Genomic DNA, 18,378 nt, shown 5'->3' on the forward strand with positions numbered 1-18,378 from the left:
TCTTATCCCTCTGTTAGGACGGGATTTGCTCTATAAGTTAGGAGCCTCTATTTCCCTCCCACCTTTTGAATGCTTACAGGACGTCCAAGACTCCCTCATTGCTTTGGTCAGCGAAGGGGGGTTGGACGACGGGGACCTGAGTCTCCCAACTTCCTGGACTGCTGTCAATCCGGTTGTGTGGGACATCTCCACCCCTGTAGTGGCAACCCACCACACCCTAGTTTTAATACACCTAAGGACCCATCCCACTTCCCCTCTCAGCCTCAATTTCCTATTTCGCAGGCTCACCGAAGGGGACTACAGCCTATTGTTAATCGTCTGCTCTCACAAGGGCTTTTAGTACCGACTAACTCTCCATACAATACTCCCATCTTGCCAGTAAAAAAGCCTTCTGGATCGTATCGCCTCGTTCAAGACCTCCGAATAATTAACGAGGCTGTTATTCCTTACACCCAGTGGTGCCTAACCCATATACTCTTCTGTCTCAAGTCCGTTCCAGTACCTCTCATTTTACTGTGCTGGACCTTAAAGATGCCTTTTTCACTATACCTCTCCACTCAGACTCGCAGCCGCTATTTGCCTTCACGTGGGAAGACCCTGACACCTGTCAGTCTAGACAATTGACCTGGACAGTTCTACCTCAAGGTGTTAGAGATAGCCCCCATATTTCTGGACAGGCCCTGGTGGAGGACCTCTTGCAATACTCAACAGGCAAGAGTACTCTCCTCCAATACATGGATGATCTTTTACTTTGCAGTCCCTCAAAGGAGGCCTCAATCCTGGACACCACATCCCTTCTTAATTTCCTGGCAGACATGGGATACAGGGTATACCCTGTCAAAGCACAGCTGTCTCTATCTCAGGTTACATACCTCGGGCTAGCTCTAACTCCCACCACTAAAGCCCTGATGGAGGACCGAGCGACTGTGATTAAAGCTCTCCTGCCACCTACTTCAGGAGCCGAGATACTATCCTTTCTAGGATTGGTAGGGTTTTTCAGACACTGGGTGCCTAACTTTGCCCTTCTGGCCAGACTGCTCTATGCGGCTGCCACAGAGACTCCTACTGGGCCACTAAATGCACCCACCGAGGTAGCTTCTGCCTTCAATCAATTGCGAGATGCGTTGCTCTCATCCCCGATTAATGCTCCCTGACTTAACTAAGCCCTTTACCCTATATACAGCAGAGAGGGCAGGGGTGGCCACCAGAGTGCTGGTACAGCCAGTGGGGCCGGGGTGCCATCCCGTTGCCTTTCTCTCCAAACAGTTAGATATCACTGCCAGGGGGTGGCAGCCTTGCCTCCGAGCCCTGGAAGCTGCGGGAAGCCTGGCCCAAGAAGCGCTGAAACTAACTCTCCAACAGCCCATTACTGTGTATTCCCCACACCGGTTACAAGATCTTTTAAGTCATAAATCCCTGGCCTCCTTGAGTCCTTCAAGAGTACAGGAATTCCACCTCCTGTTTATCGAACATCCACAGGTAACCCTACAAGTCTCTCCACCCCTTAACCTAGCCTCCTTGCTTCCCATCAGCAATCAGGCAGATCAGCCCACTCATTCCTGTGTAGAGTTTGTAGAAGCTCCTAGAAAACCTAGAGAGGGCCTACAGGACGTGTCCCCTTGAGGACCCTGACTTGACCTTTCTCGTAGACGGAAGCTCGGTGAAGGGCAGTGACAAGGTGTGAAGGGCGGCCTATGCACTGGTGACTCTGTTGCAAGTGATAGAAGCAATCCTACTCCCATCTCGGACCACCTCCCAGAAAGCCAAATTAGTGGCTCTTACCCGGGCGTTACAGCTGGCAGCCGGGAAGAGGGCCACAATTTATACTGACTCTAAATATGCCTTCCTAATTACACACACTCATGCTGTGATTTGGAAGGAAAGGGGCTTCCTTACCACTAAGGGAACCCCGATCATCAATGGCAGGGCTATCAGCCACCTGCTACAGGCCCTACAGGACCCCAAGGAGGTGGCCATCGTGCATTGTAAAGGGCATCAGACTGGAAACGATCCAGTGACCAGGGGTAATGCGTTGGCGGACGCCACGGCCCGACATTTAACATCCAGGTCTAGCCAACCCTCTGTGCTGTTTCTTTCCCCCTCTCTATTGCCCCAATACTCCAATGATGAACGGTGACTGCTCCTACATCAAGGGGGGGTGTTAGGAGATCAGGGATAGATATATCTCGGGGGACGAATTGCCCTCCCCCAAGCCCAAGGCAGAGATATCATATCCAAAATTCATCAGTTCCTACACATTGGGCTGGAGGCCACACACCGGTTTCTCTCCCCCATATTTGCCCCTTATGGTCTCCGCAAGGCCATAAATCAGGTGCACCAAACCTGCACTACTTGTCATCGCATCTCATCTCAAGGTGCTCTGAAGACCCGGATGGCCCTCCACCAGATGAGAGGAATGATCTCCAGACAGGACTGGCAGGTTGATTTCACCCACATGCCTAAGCATAAAAAGCTCCGGTATTTACTAGTTCTGGTTGATACTTTTTCAGGGTGGATTGAAGCCTTCCCCACCAGCCAGGAAACAGCCTCAGTAGTGGCACAGACATTGGTGGTGCATATCATCCCCTGCTTTGGCCTGCCTGCCTTGTTATAGTCGGACAATGGGCCTGCTTTTGTCTTGGGTCACTCAGCTAACAGATGAGGCTCTCAACATCACCTGGAACCTCCATATACCCTATCACCCCCAATCGTAGGGTAAAGTTGAAAGGACTAGAGGTCTCCTAAAGGACCAACTAACTAAGCTGTCTCTGGAGGTAAAGCTCTCGTGGCCTGATCTTCTCCCTATTGCTCTTGCTCGGCTGCGTGCTGCCCCCTGGGGACCGGCTGGACTAAGCGCATTTGAGCTAATGTATAGCAGGCCCTTCTTACTGAACACAGGCCTGCCTGCTGCCTCTCCTCCTTTAGCCTCCTACCTTCCTTATTTTTCACTTTTGAGACATCTTCTCAGAGAACACGCAGACCAGCTCCTACCCCAGCCCACGTTGTCCGACAACCCAGAGGACGCGGATCTCCTTCTAAAAGAACTCCAGCCTCGATTGCTCCAGCCTCGCTGGACAGGACCATACACTGTAATCCTCACAACCCCCACTGCTCCCAAACTATCAGGACACCCTGAGTGGTACCATATTTCCCAACTAAAAAGAGCCCCCCTTCCCAATGATGTTTGGCAAGCAGAACAAGTTGGACCTCTACAGATCTAACTCCGAAGGGCTCCTCCTCCTCCTCCTCCTCCTCCTACATAGTGGAGTAGCCTCGCCCTCTCCCATCAGGTATCGATTTGAAGCCACCCAGCAATACACCATAAAAAATGGGTGGGTAGAAGAGACGATTGGGACAGCCTTTTGTGAAGTTGACAATTGTCAGCCCATAATTGCCCTCCCTCTTAACCGAGTTTGGTGCCCTGATGGAGAGACACCTACCCACATGGCCCTCTGCTTCACCTTTCAGAACACAGTGGGTCAAGGAAAACTTTGGGTGCCCCTGGGCCTCCTGTGTCATGAACTGGATGGTAGAAGGCCACCTGGGCGATAGCCACCATATACTTACTTTTCAATGCTGGGCACCCCGGGCAAAGAGGTATTTAAACATCAAGGACCCCTTACATAATCACTGGAATGAGGGCGTTACAGGAGGTGCTTATTTAAATAATTTTCAAGCATACCCCTGTCAGACTATCACGATTTGCCGATACCTAGAGGTAAGCGCCCCCAAACATCTCGAAGAAGTAAAACAGGCCATTAAAACCCAAGAAACCCACCTACAGACTCACATACAACAAAATGCTAAGACTCTTCCCTTTCCTTGGTTAAGTCTCCTGCAGGAGGGGCTAGATTTATTCCGGCACACCCTCCCCAATACTTCCTTGACACAATGCTTCCTCTGCACTTCTCTTATAGAAACCACTGTGGTGGCAGTTCAGATACCACCAAGAGAGAGCCTACCCTGCCCTCCAAGCCCTCCCTCAGAGCCCAAACTTATTGGAGAGGTACCATTATTCGAAACACCTGAAGCAAATGTGACCTTGAGACATCACTATAAGCAGCCTTCTTTTCTCTGCTCCCCGACAGGCACTTGCCTGTGGTGCAATAGGACCTTATACGAAACCAACTTTGCAAATGCTTCTTTCCTGCTGGTCACCCTAGTCCCTAGGCTGACCCTGTACGGGGGAGCTGAGTTCGCCAACTCCTGGGCCTTAGATTCCCATCACAAGAGAGCAGTCCTCCTGCCTTTAGTGGTGGGGATCTCCCTCACTTCTTCCATTCTAGCCATGGGAGTGAGCGCTGGTATGCTGGGTTACAGTATTACAGCCCTAGAAAAACTGGAATGATGGCTCGAGGCAGCTGTCCATGCATCTGCAGCCTCTCTGTGATCCCTCCAGAGGCAAGTCACCTCCTTGGCCCAAGTAACCCTCCAAAACTACCGTGCTTTAGACCTCCTTACTGCAGAGAAGGGAGGGACCTGTCTATTCCTCCGGGAACAGTGTTGTTACTATATCAATGAGTCGGGACTCGTAGAGCAGGATGTTCACAAACTACAAGAACTAAAAAAGGAACTCCAAGGAACCAGCATATCAGGTAATAATCTGTACAGCTGGTTTCAATCCCCTATTATGGCCTGGTTAGTGCCTCTCCTAGGCCCTGTTGCAGCAATCTGTTTCATATTCCTTATTGGTCCATGTGTTTTTAAATTCCTTCAACAGTGCATAGCAGAAATGTCACACATAAAAATCAATCAACTGTTGCTGCACAAGTACTTGCCCCTCCCGACTGAGCCTCCAGCCGTCAACCAGCCTTAAAGCCCCCCACATCAACCCCCCTAAGCCAGAAGTAGCCAGATCGAGTCGGCGCCCATTATAACCAAAAGGCTGGAATGTAAGGCTGGAGGCACCGGAGGGAAGAGTGAGCATGTCGGACACTGATGACGTGTCAAAGTCCCCGGCTGTTGCCCCCTCCCAACCTGAAAAAGGTGCCTTAAGCTAGCCAATCCTCACGCCGCTGTAAATCTAAGCTCTGCCTCCCCATACCTTCTTTAAAAACTTGCTGCCTGTCTATTTACGCATGACTTCCCCAGCCTCCATTTCTGTAGACTGGGAAATCTCGCCCGGGAATTGTGTTAAATAAACTACCTGGCCCTTTGTTGCCTCTCTTCGCCTGCTTATTTTGGCTAGAATTTATCTTACATATGCCATCTAATGAATAAAAACTCCCTTCTGTTGTATATGAGCTGAGACAGGCCCTTTAAGAAACAGCAGCTACTCTCCCATGCAGGCCTTTCCGCCCCCCTGCCTTCTGGAAGAACTTCTCCCCAGGTCCCTGACCCAGAGGGAAATGAGGAACCAAATACCTTGTGATCTTGAATATCCTCAGGAGCCGGACGCACCGCAGCACAGAGATGCCCAAGGGAGACATGATCTTGGTCTCCACCAGGATGGTCTCCAGGATACCGCCACACACAATGAAGCAGTCAAAGCGGTTGAACAGGGACACAAAGTAGGCCTGCAGGCCCAGGCTGTACATTTTCAGCAGCATCTCCGCCGTGAAAAGGGCCAACAGGGCCTTGTTGGCCGTGTCTGGCAGGTTCCGGACACAGGGTGGGAGGAGGAGGAGAAAACGGTAATGATCGTGTGGGAAGTGACCCTCAACTCCCTTCTAGCCAGGATGCCTCCCACCAGCACAGACAGTTACTGGGCCACTGCTGGGAAAGGGGCATCTAGTCAATGGTCACCATAGACATATACAGAGAGCCCACCGTGCATCAAAGGTTTGTATGCATCACCCTCCTGGTTCCGGCCAGGGAGGTAGGTACCAGTTATCACAACCAATTTTCAGAGTTGCGCAGTAAGGTTCAGAGAGGTGAGTAATCTGCCCAAGCCAATCAGCCAAAGTGGGGAGCCTGGCCCCGAGGCAGCCTTCTCTGCTGGGGGACCACCGTGGCCCAGGGTTCTGCAGTGTGGCCCTTGGGCAACCCGGCTCCCTGCAGAGTTGCTGAGGTGCTGGCTGGGAGACCTTCCTCCAGGGCTGCAGGGAAGGGGGTGCTAACTACCCTCAGAGGACAGCAACCAGTGAGCAGGCTACTAGTGTAGCTCCCCACCTTTGCGGGCACCTTGGGCTCCCATGTCGGGCAGGCTCACCGGGAGGCCTGAAGTATTGCAAACCTTTCTGGGAAGTTGGAAGATAGGGATCTGACAGCCAAACAAGCTGCAGCTGTCCTTGTCACTTGAACCCCACAGTGACTGCAGGGCAGGTGGGTGGTGTGGGCCCAGCAGGGTGAGCCCCAGCTGTTTATGCCGAGCTTGTGCACTTTCTGCAGGAATTGCAAGCTGCCTGGCCTGTGGTGTCCCCAGCCCGGTGCCTGCCAGAAGCCACAGCCCCTGGCTCACCACCCTTCTGCCTAGGCAGTCCGTGGCCACGCATCTGGCTGAGTCAGCCAGACGGCCCCGGAGGGCCAGCACCGCTCTCACCTTGGACCTCCGTGAGCCAGTGGGGCTGGTTGTAGTGCTCCGAGGCAATGGTGAGTGTGTTGAGGAACACCAGGAAGATCACAAGCCAGTAGAAGATGTTGGACTTGACTGCTGCGCGGCACTTTCTCCTGCAGAATCGGTTCCACCGGCGCCAGTAGCGGCTGGAAGGGAGCAAGGACAGAAGGGGGTGGGGGCTGCTGTGAGGTGTGGATTTCTTCCAGGGCGGAGGCGCCACGGCGGACTCCCCTCAGTCCTGAACTGCTTGGCCTCCCGGAGGCAGTGTTGCCCGGTGGCGGGGACACAGCCTCCCGCAGGTGACTGGCTCCACCCCGCAGTGTGCGGCCGCAGGCATGTGCCGGCTCTTTTCCATGCTCTGCTTCTCTCATTTGTGAAACAGGGGAAGCCAACCTCATGGGGTGGTCATGGGATTGATAAAATACCATAGGATGCGTCTGCCATGAATTGAAGGTGCTCAAAAAGCTGGAGTTATTTTTATTTTCTAACAACTGCATTGTTAGAGATGGTATTGCAAGTCATGAAGCTACATTAGGGCCAGTAATGGTTACCATTAAGGAGACCTCACATCCGCCTGGTCCTGCATGAAGCCCCTTCCATTTCTCCTTCATTCTTTACACAAGTCGGCAAGGCGGCCACCGTCCCGCTGTGGGGGGAGAAATCCAAGCGCCGCCGCCACTATCGCTTGCGGCAGAGTCCGCCCTGCCTGTCACCCCTTACTCCGTGCTGCCCCTCGTCAAGGGGAAGGTGAGTCTGGACCAGAGCTTCTTTGCTTTTTGGGGGTTATAGAATCGTTGGAGAATCTAACAAATGTTTAGTCCTCTGCTCTGAAAAATGAACAACCCACACATCCACACACTCACACACCTCTGCCTGCACGGCCATGCAGCACGCGCCCCCCAACCCCCGCAGCTCCGCCAGGCGCCCTGCGGGGCCTCCTTGCTCTTCCGGTTGGGGACCTGGCCCCTGACGCCAAACCCGGCCGTACACAGCATTACCTGAGGATGCTGAAAAAAACAACCCCAAAACCTCGCTAGAGCCCAGGCCTCAACTCCAAACCAATTAAATCTGATTCTCTGGGGACTGGGTGTTTTTTTTATACCAGAAATACTACTGGTATTTTTTAAAGTTCCCCAGGTGGTTCTAGTGTGTAGCCGCGGTTGGGAGCCTTTCAGCAGGTGGCCCCACGAACCACTCGCCCTCCACAGTTCCATGGTTTCAGCAGGTGGCCCCACGAACCACTCGCCCTCCACAGTTCCACGGTAGGGGGGCTTAGGGCGGGTCCCCCGGCCCCTCGTGATTCAGAGTTAGCACAGAGCTACCCCGGGACTCCGCGGACCAGACACGCAGTGCCGAGGAGAGTAGGCGGGGGTGCCTGTGAGGTGCGGGGCAGGGAGGTGCAGAGGCCGTGCTGGGCAGCGACGACGCGGTGGGGGTTCAGGGAACCCGACAACTAAGAAAAACAACTGCTCGGCAAGGCCTAGGCAGGGACAGCTCCCCAGCACCAGCGCTGGCGATGGCGAAGGCCTCAGCCCCACCAATGCACGGAGGGCCCTGAGCTGACCAAGGGGCAGAATCAGCAGGCCTGTGAGCGTGAGTGGGCGTGCAGGGTAAGAGAGAGGCGGGAAGGGGCAGCCGAAAGCCGTCGGGAATGTACAGGCGCACACTAGGAGAAGCGGGGCTCTGGGCAGCGAGGCTGCGGGGGGCGCTCGGCCGGGGCGGGGCGCAGGAGGCGCCCACCAGGCGGGTGAAGACAGCCCGTTTCAGGTAGTGAAGAAGGAAGGGGAGAAACAGAGCAGAATCTGGGAGCACCTGTCCATGAATATCCGTATTCACACCTATATTCGAGGTTTCTAAGGATCCCTTTACCACCCAGCCCCAAACGGCCTTTGCAGGTGACCTCATCTCTATTTCCACCCTGTCATTTTTCTGCCCAGAGTCTGTGGAGAATCCTGTCACCAAACCTTTGTTAATGCTTATCATGAGATGAGAATAGTGAGGGTACATCTAAGCAGGGTATCGTTTCCTCAGCGTGGCAGGGAGAGCTTAAATTTGGCTTGCAGGACAGGGAGGGAGGGACTAAGTGGGCAGTGCTCTGATTGGACCCCTATGTCACTGAGCTCTTGAATACCAGCTCGAGCGAGGGCCAGACCTCTGTAGGGGACGCACCTGCCACCTGGGGGAATTCACTCCACAGAGAAGAAATGCCTTGGGGTCAGAAAGTTATGGTTCCTAAATGCAGGTGGGGAGGCTTACATCCCCCACACATACCACCTGGGGTAGTAGTGAGGGCCGGGGTTGAAGAGAGGGCAAACAAATGTGACAAGGGGTCCAAGGTGGGCCTCAGTGAGGGGCCTCCTGGGGAGCTCTCTGGGCCTCACCTTGCCGGGGCAGGGCCCTGCGTCTTGCCTGCTACTGTGGTTATTAATATTGTAGAGAATGTGGTAAGAATTTTTTTTCCTAAAAAATTAATTTTCAGGACAAACTCCTATCTGATCTTAAATAGCTTACACTGTAGTTTCGAGGTTGTTGTAAATAGAGACAGGCTCATGTTGCAGAAGTCACTGGAAACTGCTGCTCAGAAGCCTCAGGCACCGAGTTCGCGCTCTCACAGCATACAGGCACTGGCTGGAGCCAGTTAAGACCAACTTGCTTGAACTCCTCTCTCCCCCAATTTAGGGGTAGAGGATGCAGGGTGCTATGTGCCAGGCCTGTGCCCTGCTGCCAGAATCCCTGAAGGAGTAGCTGTCAGAGAAGAGGAAGTGTCTGTTAGATGGTGCAGCTCCTGTGCAGAGCCATTCAGGAAAGTCACGTGAATTTGGGCTGGGTGGGGGTGAGAATAATTACTATCCAGAGGAAGTATTTAAAGATAATTATACACCTCCCACTCTTCAAAATGTAGCTTTGCTTGACAACTGGTTTCCTGGTAACGCTTCCTACTGTATAATAAATGTAATGGTTTATTACAATGTGTAAATTTATTTGCGTGTTTACATATACATGGAGGATATAGAAATTAAATGATAAAATAGGGAGAAGAAATTTGCCTGCTCTTCATGTTCCCTTCATACTAACTGGAAGAGTCGTTTGTTCTAGAAATAGAATTTCCCATATGTAGACATAGGAGAGAAGGATGGGTAGGAATGTGTCTCATCTACTTCTTCAAACTTCTATATTATTGCATTTCACGGGAAAATTTCTGCTCACTCAGCCCCAGATCCGCCTCGTCTATTCCTAATCCTGGGCCCTGCTCCTGCCTTTCCACCTGCATGGACTGCCTGCCAGTGGTCAGGACCTCCCCATCTATGTCCTGCCCATCCTTGAGGGCTCAGCTCAGTCCCTGCTTCTCTGTGAACTTTTCTAGTCTTCTCAGACTCAGAACTGCTGTCACACTTATTGTCTGCAGTACTAATTTTAGTTATGCATCAGGAAATCTTTATTAAACACCTAGCACAGGCTCAGGGATGGCTATTCAACAGGTAAGAGGACAGATACTATCTTGGGCTGCCTAAAACTCATATGGGTGATACAGATGCCTAAGCAGGCAATCAGAGTGCTTTGTGCCAGGAGGGCTTTGTAAGAGGAGCCACGGAGCACGTCAGAGGGTATCCAGGCAGTCAGGGAAATGACTTCCCACCTCCTTGCATTGTCAGTTACCTTTTACTGTATGGTTCTTGCCTCTCCTATGAGATCATAAGATATTTGAGGGAAAGGGTCCACAGTATTCATGCAGCCCCTCCCACGTCATAGGAACGTTTGGCTGGCAGGTCAGTAGAGCAGTAGAGACAAATCCACAGAGATATACTACCTCCTGTCAAGACAAGGTCTGGGACCCCCCAACCTCATGTGACCCCGGGTGGGGTGAGGAGAGGGCAGTGCCCCTGAAAGCCAGCTGGGTGCACAGTGTGTGCCAGGCCTCAAGAGTGGACAGCACCACGGAATGATGGGTGCTTCAGGTTCTTTCCAGAGGCTAGAGTAAGTCTCTATCTTTTCTGTAACAGAACTGAGAGTGAGCAACACGAAAAATCATTAAAATTTATTCTTTTATACATGAGTAATTTAAAAGTGGATTATTAAAGTTTGGGGGCAAACTTGGATATGTGCCCTGTTGCTTACAGGATGGCAGGAGTAAAGGGAACACTGGATGCACATTTCACTGTAGACGGGGCAAGACAGTCCTCCCAGCTTTTATAGCCTTATGAGGTTCACTTCAGAACTGATAGTTGAGATCTGGAAAGTCCACCAGGTTATCTGATTAACCCCTTCAAGTTGCACAAGGCTTTCTGTGCATATTTGTTCCCTAACTGTTTAAGTTGTAGTCTGAACGCTGGGCCTCAAATGTTTCAAAATTCCTCATTGTAACTAATTCCTTGAAGTGGAGAGGTGGTTTACCAAGGGAAAACCCTAATATAGCACTAATATTACAAGTTCATTAATTTACCAAATTTTCCCTAAAAGATGTGTTCTAATATTTCTTTTGAATAAAAGGTGGCTTTGTATCATTCAGTCCTGCAATTTGAATAAGCCAGTTTAAAGTTAAAATTCTATTATTTGTCATTGTTAAACTGAGAAAATGATCAGGAATACTTTGATTTTTTTAAACTCAAATTTTAGATCCCCTTTGGTATAAAACAGACCCTTCACTGTTTACAAAGTTATTCCCTGAGTTGCAAAAATTCCATGTCCATTTTCCCTGGTGCAGTAGCCACTGGCCATTTGGAATTGAGCACTTGGAGTGTGGTCAGTCTAAGCTGAGATGTGCAGTAAGTGTAAAATATATACTTGGGTTTAAAAGCCATAGTACAAAAAAAGAATGTAAAATATCTCAATAATTTTATATTAACTACATGTTGAAATTATATTTTAGATATGTTGGGTTACATAAATTTTATTAAGATTTATTACACCTATTTCTTTTCACTTTTCAACCTAGCTACTAGAAGTTTAAGAAGTGCACATATGGCCTGTGCTGTATTTCTACCCAGTAGTGGTGCATACAGCCATCCATCCCTTGCCCAAGACACAACAGGTAAGCAGAAACTGGGTTTAGTATTCCTGCACAGCACCTTATCACTGGATGGCTGAGTGGTTAGCAGCACAGGTCCCGGACTTACGTGAGCCATATGGCCTGTGCCTCTCAGCCTCCTCTGAGAGTGGGATTAATGATAGGTAATAAGCCTTTGGGGAACACAGTCTTCCCTCTGTATTTCTGTTATATCTTGAATAGTAACCCTTCCCAGAGGTTAAATGGCTGGTCTACAGGAGGTTAAGTATATAGCTGGTCGAGCCAAGTCTCAGAGCTGAGCAGAATCCAGGGTTTAGGGGACTGCTGTTCCTTGTCTCTTTTTCAAAAGCACACGTTACACCATAGATCACTGGATGAAAAACATTCCCAGAGTCTCCTGGGAAATGTCTCACTAGGCAGAGTCCATACAAATATGTGATATCTCTTCTCTCCTCCAGAGCATGTTGTTCTATTCATTTATTCACTCAGTCGTTTATTTGTGACTCACTCATTTGCATGTAATGAGAATGATATTTTGGAAATATTTAAAAATATATTCTTATATCCCTTCACTCTTGTTTGAACTGTTGGAAGCCCAAAATGCTTTCTCAGCTTTGGCTGTCAAATCAGATATTTAGTTTGCGCTGTCTGTTGTCTCATTGAGGCAAGACCATTCATTCATTCATTTACTCAGCAACTACACATTCAGTCCCTATATGTACCTGCCCCTTCCTCAGATGCTGGAGCTAAAGCAGTAAAATCCAAGCATTATTGAGAAAGAAAGGATTTTTTTTTTTTTGTATTTCTAGAGCTCTTTATCATGTAATAACAGCTGGGCCTGGTAGACTTGACCCTAGATTTTTTATGTGAAGGAGGTCTTGGCTTGAGAGAAAGAGGAAGGGGAGAAAAGCCTGCCTTTTCCAGTTCCAGTGGAATATGGGAGGAAAAACGTGTCAGACGTGGGGGTGAAAGTCAAACACAAGTCCTCATTTAATAGTCAAGCCCCAAGAGGTTAGAGAAAGCTGCTTTAGAAACCAGGGACACAGCAGCTGGGGGAGCCTCTAGAGGCTGTGGGAGGGGGTGTGCGGGCCCCTGGGAGAAGGTCTGCCTTTGGCCTAGAGCTCCGTGTGTGAGGCAGGGAGGTGGGGAGACTGCTGCAGTGCTTGTTCACTGAGCATAAGGGACTGATGTGTCCATGCACTCAGGTGAGGCGTGGAGGCGCTAAAGGCAGTGCCCAACAGAGTTTGAGGGTCAGAGAGCAGAGGTGGGGAGCTCAAGATCAGATGCCAATATGGAGGCCCAGGGGCTCCAGTGGTGGGTGTCCCAGCTAGATGGACCTGCTGCGCCTCAGCAGGATGAGCAGAGAGAAGCCCAGATGAGCCACCACCCAGCAGAGATGCCTAGAGGACTCAGCTGACCGGGGCCAGCCCTCACCAAGCCCAGGCTACCTCCCAGGGCCTGGAAGTGCCCTGCCCCAAGCATCTAGATCCCATCCTGGGGAGGAGCTGGGGCACGGGGACACAGAGACCCCACATTTCACCATAAGGGACTGTTTAGTCCCTTACAGCACGTGGCTCCATTTAGCAGCTGGACTAAAGTTCAGTGTCACTCATGCTCCTGCTACACAGTAGGTGAGGCCAGGCAAGCAAGAGTAGATCCATATAGTAAAGCAGAAACACCAGTACTTGTTGGCTTGTACAAACTTTGTGGGAGAAAACGCACACCCCCCACCCATCATCCATTCTACACATGTGTGGGCAGCCTACCACTGGACAGGCGCTTGGCCGGTCTTCCTGGAAATAATACCTTCGAGGCACGCACAGCCTGCTGGACGAACCAGGCCTTGGGAGGCAGTAGATGGAGGGCAGCATGCGTAGAGGTTGGGTGAAGCTCAGGGGCATGGTGGGAGGTGCTACCCCTGGGGGATTTGCAGAAGGTGCCACCACATGTCGCAGCTGAGCTTAACCAGTCTGAGTTCTCCAGATAAAGGCTGGGGACACAGTGATGAGGTGGAGTAAAGGCTCCGTGCAGAGGCCTTTGATATGTGAGAGGAAAGGGAGAGTTCCAGTAACTGCAGGAAGTTCCACTGGTGGAACAAAGGCTGTGTGAGGGGAGCTTGGGGGCTGAGGCTAGAAGGCAGCCCAGGGCTAAAGACCGTTGTGCCCTAGGAGGATCTGAGTAGGGCAGTGTGGGGACCCCATGTCCTTTCCATAATCCCCAAAGTTCAAACCTTGCTGTGTTCCAGAGACACAGAGTAGTCAAGAACAGTAGCAAGCACCCACATTGTATTTATCTTAACTGGACTTCACCCTAGAAGGGAGGGAGACATGTTACATCTCAGAACCTCCTAGGGACGATGCTGCCAGAAGCCTGACAAAGACAGTTGAAGAGCCATCAAGCCCCACTTATTGCCTGGTCTGAGCTAAAGCCTCTTTTTGACAGCCATGGGGAGGAGAGCTGTTGCCCCATAGCAACCCCCCTCACTTTCCAGCCCTGCCTGTAGCTTGCACCTTGGTCTATGCAACAGGATGCTGAATACTGACCTCAGAGCCACAGGAAAGAGGAGGACTGTGCATCTTACTCACCTGAACTTCGATTTGGAGATCCGGTGGCTGAAAGAGAAGAAGGAGATGTTACCAGATGACACACATACATTTCCTTCCATTTAAAAGACATCCAGCAATCCCAGGGAGGTTTGATGCCCCTGGGTTGACATGCATGGGCCACACAGGTGTGTGGCAGGAACTGGAAGGGCTCTGAGAGAGAGCACCAGCTTGGCAGCACCTCCTGGCGTGTTTGGGTGCTTCACTGTGGACTCTGAGGGCTGGCCCAGCTGACACAGCTGCACACCTAGTATCTTTAGGTGAAGTCACTGCTCCCTGCAGAGGGAGTGTGCCCTGTTCCCAGCCCATAATCCTCTTCCCAGAGGTTCCCTGAGGTCAGGCGTGTCAGTGGTGTTGGGCCTGGAGAAGAGCCGTGGCTGGCGGGACGGCTGCTCCTACAGACTCCAGGTCTCAGTAGCCAGAAGCTGCAGGCAGGAGCATGCTAGCCTAGGCCCTCTGCTGTCTGAGCAGGAGCCCAGTCAATGCGTACAGAGGCAAGATAAACAAGAGGAGCCAGCTGGGAACTGAGGGCTGCCGGCTGGGCCCACAGAAACTGCCATAGGTCCTGAGCAGAAACCCGGATGCTCACAGTCATGTGCGGCCCTGAAGACCAGGGGACCTTTGGGCAGGAGCACAGGGCAGGTGCTGACCCCAGGGGCTATTTTATGGGGGGATCCACTGAAAGGTGGGACCTTCAAGGAGGCCTTGAGGCTGCCTAGTTCATATAGGAGAGTCCAGGGGAGGCTGTGAGAAGGGGTGTGAGGGGAAGAGGGACAGGAAGATGGAGAGGGAGGTGGGGAAGAGAATGGGGGAGTGCGTAGAGATAGAGAGAGAATATAAGCATTTGAGAGAAAAAAAATTGAAGGCATTGTGTCAGAAAAGGATTTACAGGAAGTACTGGAGAGATTGCAGGCCACACTCAGGTGGACCCACAAAAAGATGCAGAATGCAAGTGAGAGATGGAGAAAGGGATGGAGACACAGAGATGTCAGGGCCCACAGCAGTGGGGAACTGGGGAGGCGGCTGCTGCAAACCTGTGTTGTCCCAGCTCAGCACAAAGCCAGCTCTGTTGCATAGTAAGAAAACAACCCCTCTCGTTATTTTTTATTTAAAAAAATTAAAGCAGAAGATGTGCCAGGTGGCAAAGCCATCGTGCATGAGATAATTATATCTCCGGGGCACTGGGAGTCTGAGCCAAATGCCTTTACTGCTCTGAACTGTTAGCTAATAACCTTTTCCCACCCCCAAGACTGCCTGCTAGGGCTGCAGCAGTTAATCACATGTTAACAGAGCGTGTGGGAGGGGTACTGGGAGCTAAGGGCAGCGTTTTTATTTAGAGCCACGGTTTAATGGGGAAACAAATGTTTTCCAGCTGCTAATTGGGTGGTGGGGAATCTGGATGTTCTCTGCTCCAGCAGGGCTGTGCAGGGCTTGGGACCCCCAGGGTCTTCCCCAGACTTGCTTTTGTACAGTTGATTCTCCTCATTGTGAAAACAAGCCAGAGTGGGTGACCATGGCCTTTAGCCAGTGACTCTGTCTATGGGGCCTGGCCCCCAACCTTCTCTCAGACACATCTCTGTGCCCTTCTGTGCAGACCACATGCCCTTCCCTGTATGGTGCTGTCTCTCTGAGTGGGCGGGTGGTTTTTTAAAACTCCCACTTGGGGAAACTGAAATCTGAGTGCTCACATCTCCCAAGGAGTGGCCTGGGTAGTGGGCACAGGGGAGGCCAGGGGCAGGGGCCTGTTTGGAACGAGGTTCCTTCTCAAGCACAGTTCTTATGCACTCTCAGGAGGAGATGGAGCAGGCCCTCCCCGCTGACGCACAAGTCCTGATGGAGACCCCAGACACCGTGCTTGAAGGCTCATTTTTGTTGTTACTGTTCTCAGGGGATCTTGGGCATAATTTTAGGCTCTCTGGGTCTGAAACATTCATCCCTTTTTGAGCTGCATGTTATGTAGGCACCCCTTCCTGAGACAGCGGTACCGCTCAAGTGGCATGTGTCTGCAGACCAAGGAGAGCCCTGGCCCTGGGAGCTGAGACTGGAACTCTGCGAGGCCGAGGTTCCTGAGCCCAGCAGGCTCCCTCGTGCAGCCGGGGACATGCCACCGCTCAGTCCCAGAGGGAGGGAGCCCTCCTTCTTGTGTAAATGTGGGTCTCTATGGCTAACAGGCACTGTTTCTACAGGGCTCCTGAAGCTGGAGCATGTCCAGCGGATGCCAGGTGCCTCTATGGGGTGCAGTCACCCTCTCCTCCCAGCACAGTTCCAGGCTCTCCTGGAACATGCTGGCAAGTGACTTCCCCAGGAACCCCCTTGTCCCTCCTGGGCTGCAGCATGGGCTACACCCCAAAGCCGGAGCTGCACGGCTGTGATCATCTTCTCTCCAGCCCCACTTAGTGTCGAGCCCACAGAAAGGTCTAGAACTGACAGACATAGTGGGTTTGTGGTCTGCCTTTCCCTGGTGTAGCTCCCGGGGCCCGCTGCCAAACACTAGGGCTTGTTTTGTGTGGTTCCAAAATCAGAGAAGAGGGAAAAGTGTTGAACTGCTGCTTAACAATGTAATTAGCTCTGTATTTTACCAACTCTGACAGTAACTGCTTCCCAGCAAGGCTGAGGAATCCACAGCACAGTCTCCCCAGGCCACTGTTGGAGTGAGTGATGCCTTTATTTCCCCGGCTGCCTGGGAGCAGAAGGGGAAGGCCAGTCTGTTCCTAGGCTGTTTTCCCTTCCCCTTGGCTCAGAGGCCATTCTTGAGGCTGGCTGGACAATGTTTATGCTCACCTACAGATAATCTTTTTAAAAGGTTGGAGTCTCCCAGGGCACTGATTTATTTTACAGGGAGGGGCTGAAATAAGATGTTGTTGTATGGATGGGGCGGGTTAGGAGCTTGTTTCATTTGGGGCTGGTCCTGCTCGGAGCCCTCTGTGGGGCTGGCAGTGACCAGGGTGAGTTTATAGTTCTCATGCTTCCCCCAGCGGGGCCCAAATCCCCCGGAGGTCAGTGTGATGCCCGACAGACACGCCTTCATCCTTGGACTCTCTGACGGAATGAAACCAGTAGTTTGCTTATTTTTAGCAATTAAACCATTTTTCCCCTTCATTTTTTGGGGACCACCTTTCCCAGGGACTATTGGTTTCCATTAAGATCAAACTAAGATGGGTGATTGTGCTGACCCGTGTGTGTCTGTGTGAGGACCTGTGTGTGCGATGACCCATGTGATGACCCATGTGTGACCTGCTCCTCCTCACAGCCAGCCCAGGCCAGCGCCAGGGTCAGCTCAGCAGGTGGGACTGGGGGCTGACCCAGGGAACGGGAGCCTAGGTGGGGTCTCTGTGGGAGGCGGCGGCAGCTGTGTCCTAGCTAAGCACAGGCCAATCCATGTTTTGCTAACTTGGGTTTGGGTTTCAGGCATCCCTGGTTCCCTCACTGGACGGATGACTACAGTTTTGAATAAGGACCAACAAGTTTGTCATCTCCCAGTTATTTTCTTACCTGCTTACTTTTCTTCTAGGTCACATTTATCAGACCGAAAGGGTGGTTGGCAGGACCCAAGCCCCTAACAGAGCAGTTTCACGTGAAAGCTGGGAGGAAACACCGCAGGGCCAGTGACTCCCGCACATTTTCTGTCCCTCTCATGTGACGGACAGGTGCTCACAATCCAAGAGCCAGACTCCCACAGGAGTGCTGCAGTGATGACTACCTCAAGACTAAGACTGATACCCCTGCGCAGGGGCCCTGTTCAGCTGGGGCCCTCTTCTCCCATGTGCTCCTCACCTGAGGTCTCTGCTCCTCATTGTGCTCTGATCTCTGCCCCTCCCAAGACAGCCAACCCACTGTGACTTCAGGACATGGCTGCCCTGCCCGCGCCCAGGGAAAGCCCAGCCCCTGGGCTCGCTGTGCCTACTCACGCCAGCCTGGCCCCACAGTTTTCTCCCTCGATGTCCCCTCCAGCCACGTTTTCGGTGTTGACAGACTCAGTCTCACTCGTGGGCATGCTCACTGCAAGAGTCAAAGGGAGGCAGAACGAGGCATTGAGGACGAGGAGCCAGTGGGAGAGAAAAGCATTTGTTTGCAAACATCAACCCCAAGCCTGTGAGCTCTTCGGCAGAGGAGAGGCTGAGCAGCACCTGCCGGCTGGGGAACGTGCTGCTGCTGTGAGCAGGCTGCACCCTGGCACTGCCCTGGCCAGGTTGGCGTTTCCTTGGCTGACACGCCTGCTGCTCATCCAGGGTACCTCTTGCTGCCCAGGTTATTGTAAATTAGTGGGGATGTGG

General features: G+C 51.9%; 1 protein-coding gene across 24 annotated transcripts in view; it reads right to left on the reverse strand.

Moving 5' to 3' along the window:
• The window catches only part of CACNA1C (calcium voltage-gated channel subunit alpha1 C), a 671,070-nt gene that overhangs the window by 129,602 nt on the left and 523,090 nt on the right, over positions 1–18,378 (reverse strand). For all 24 annotated transcript variants that reach the window (XM_036906989.2, XM_036907039.2, XM_036906984.2 and 21 more), the window contains exons 10-13: positions 18,013–18,103; positions 14,087–14,113; positions 6,482–6,642; positions 5,365–5,590 (exon numbers count right to left, since the gene is read on the reverse strand). In XM_036906989.2, coding sequence (XP_036762884.2) covers positions 5,365–5,590; positions 6,482–6,642; positions 14,087–14,113; positions 18,013–18,103 — 505 coding nt within the window. The remainder of the gene's footprint in view (positions 1–5,364; positions 5,591–6,481; positions 6,643–14,086; positions 14,114–18,012; positions 18,104–18,378) is intronic.

This window comes from Manis pentadactyla, chromosome 14, assembly GCF_030020395.1.
Source record: "Manis pentadactyla isolate mManPen7 chromosome 14, mManPen7.hap1, whole genome shotgun sequence".
In the NCBI taxonomy this organism is placed as follows: domain Eukaryota; kingdom Metazoa; phylum Chordata; class Mammalia; order Pholidota; family Manidae; genus Manis; species Manis pentadactyla.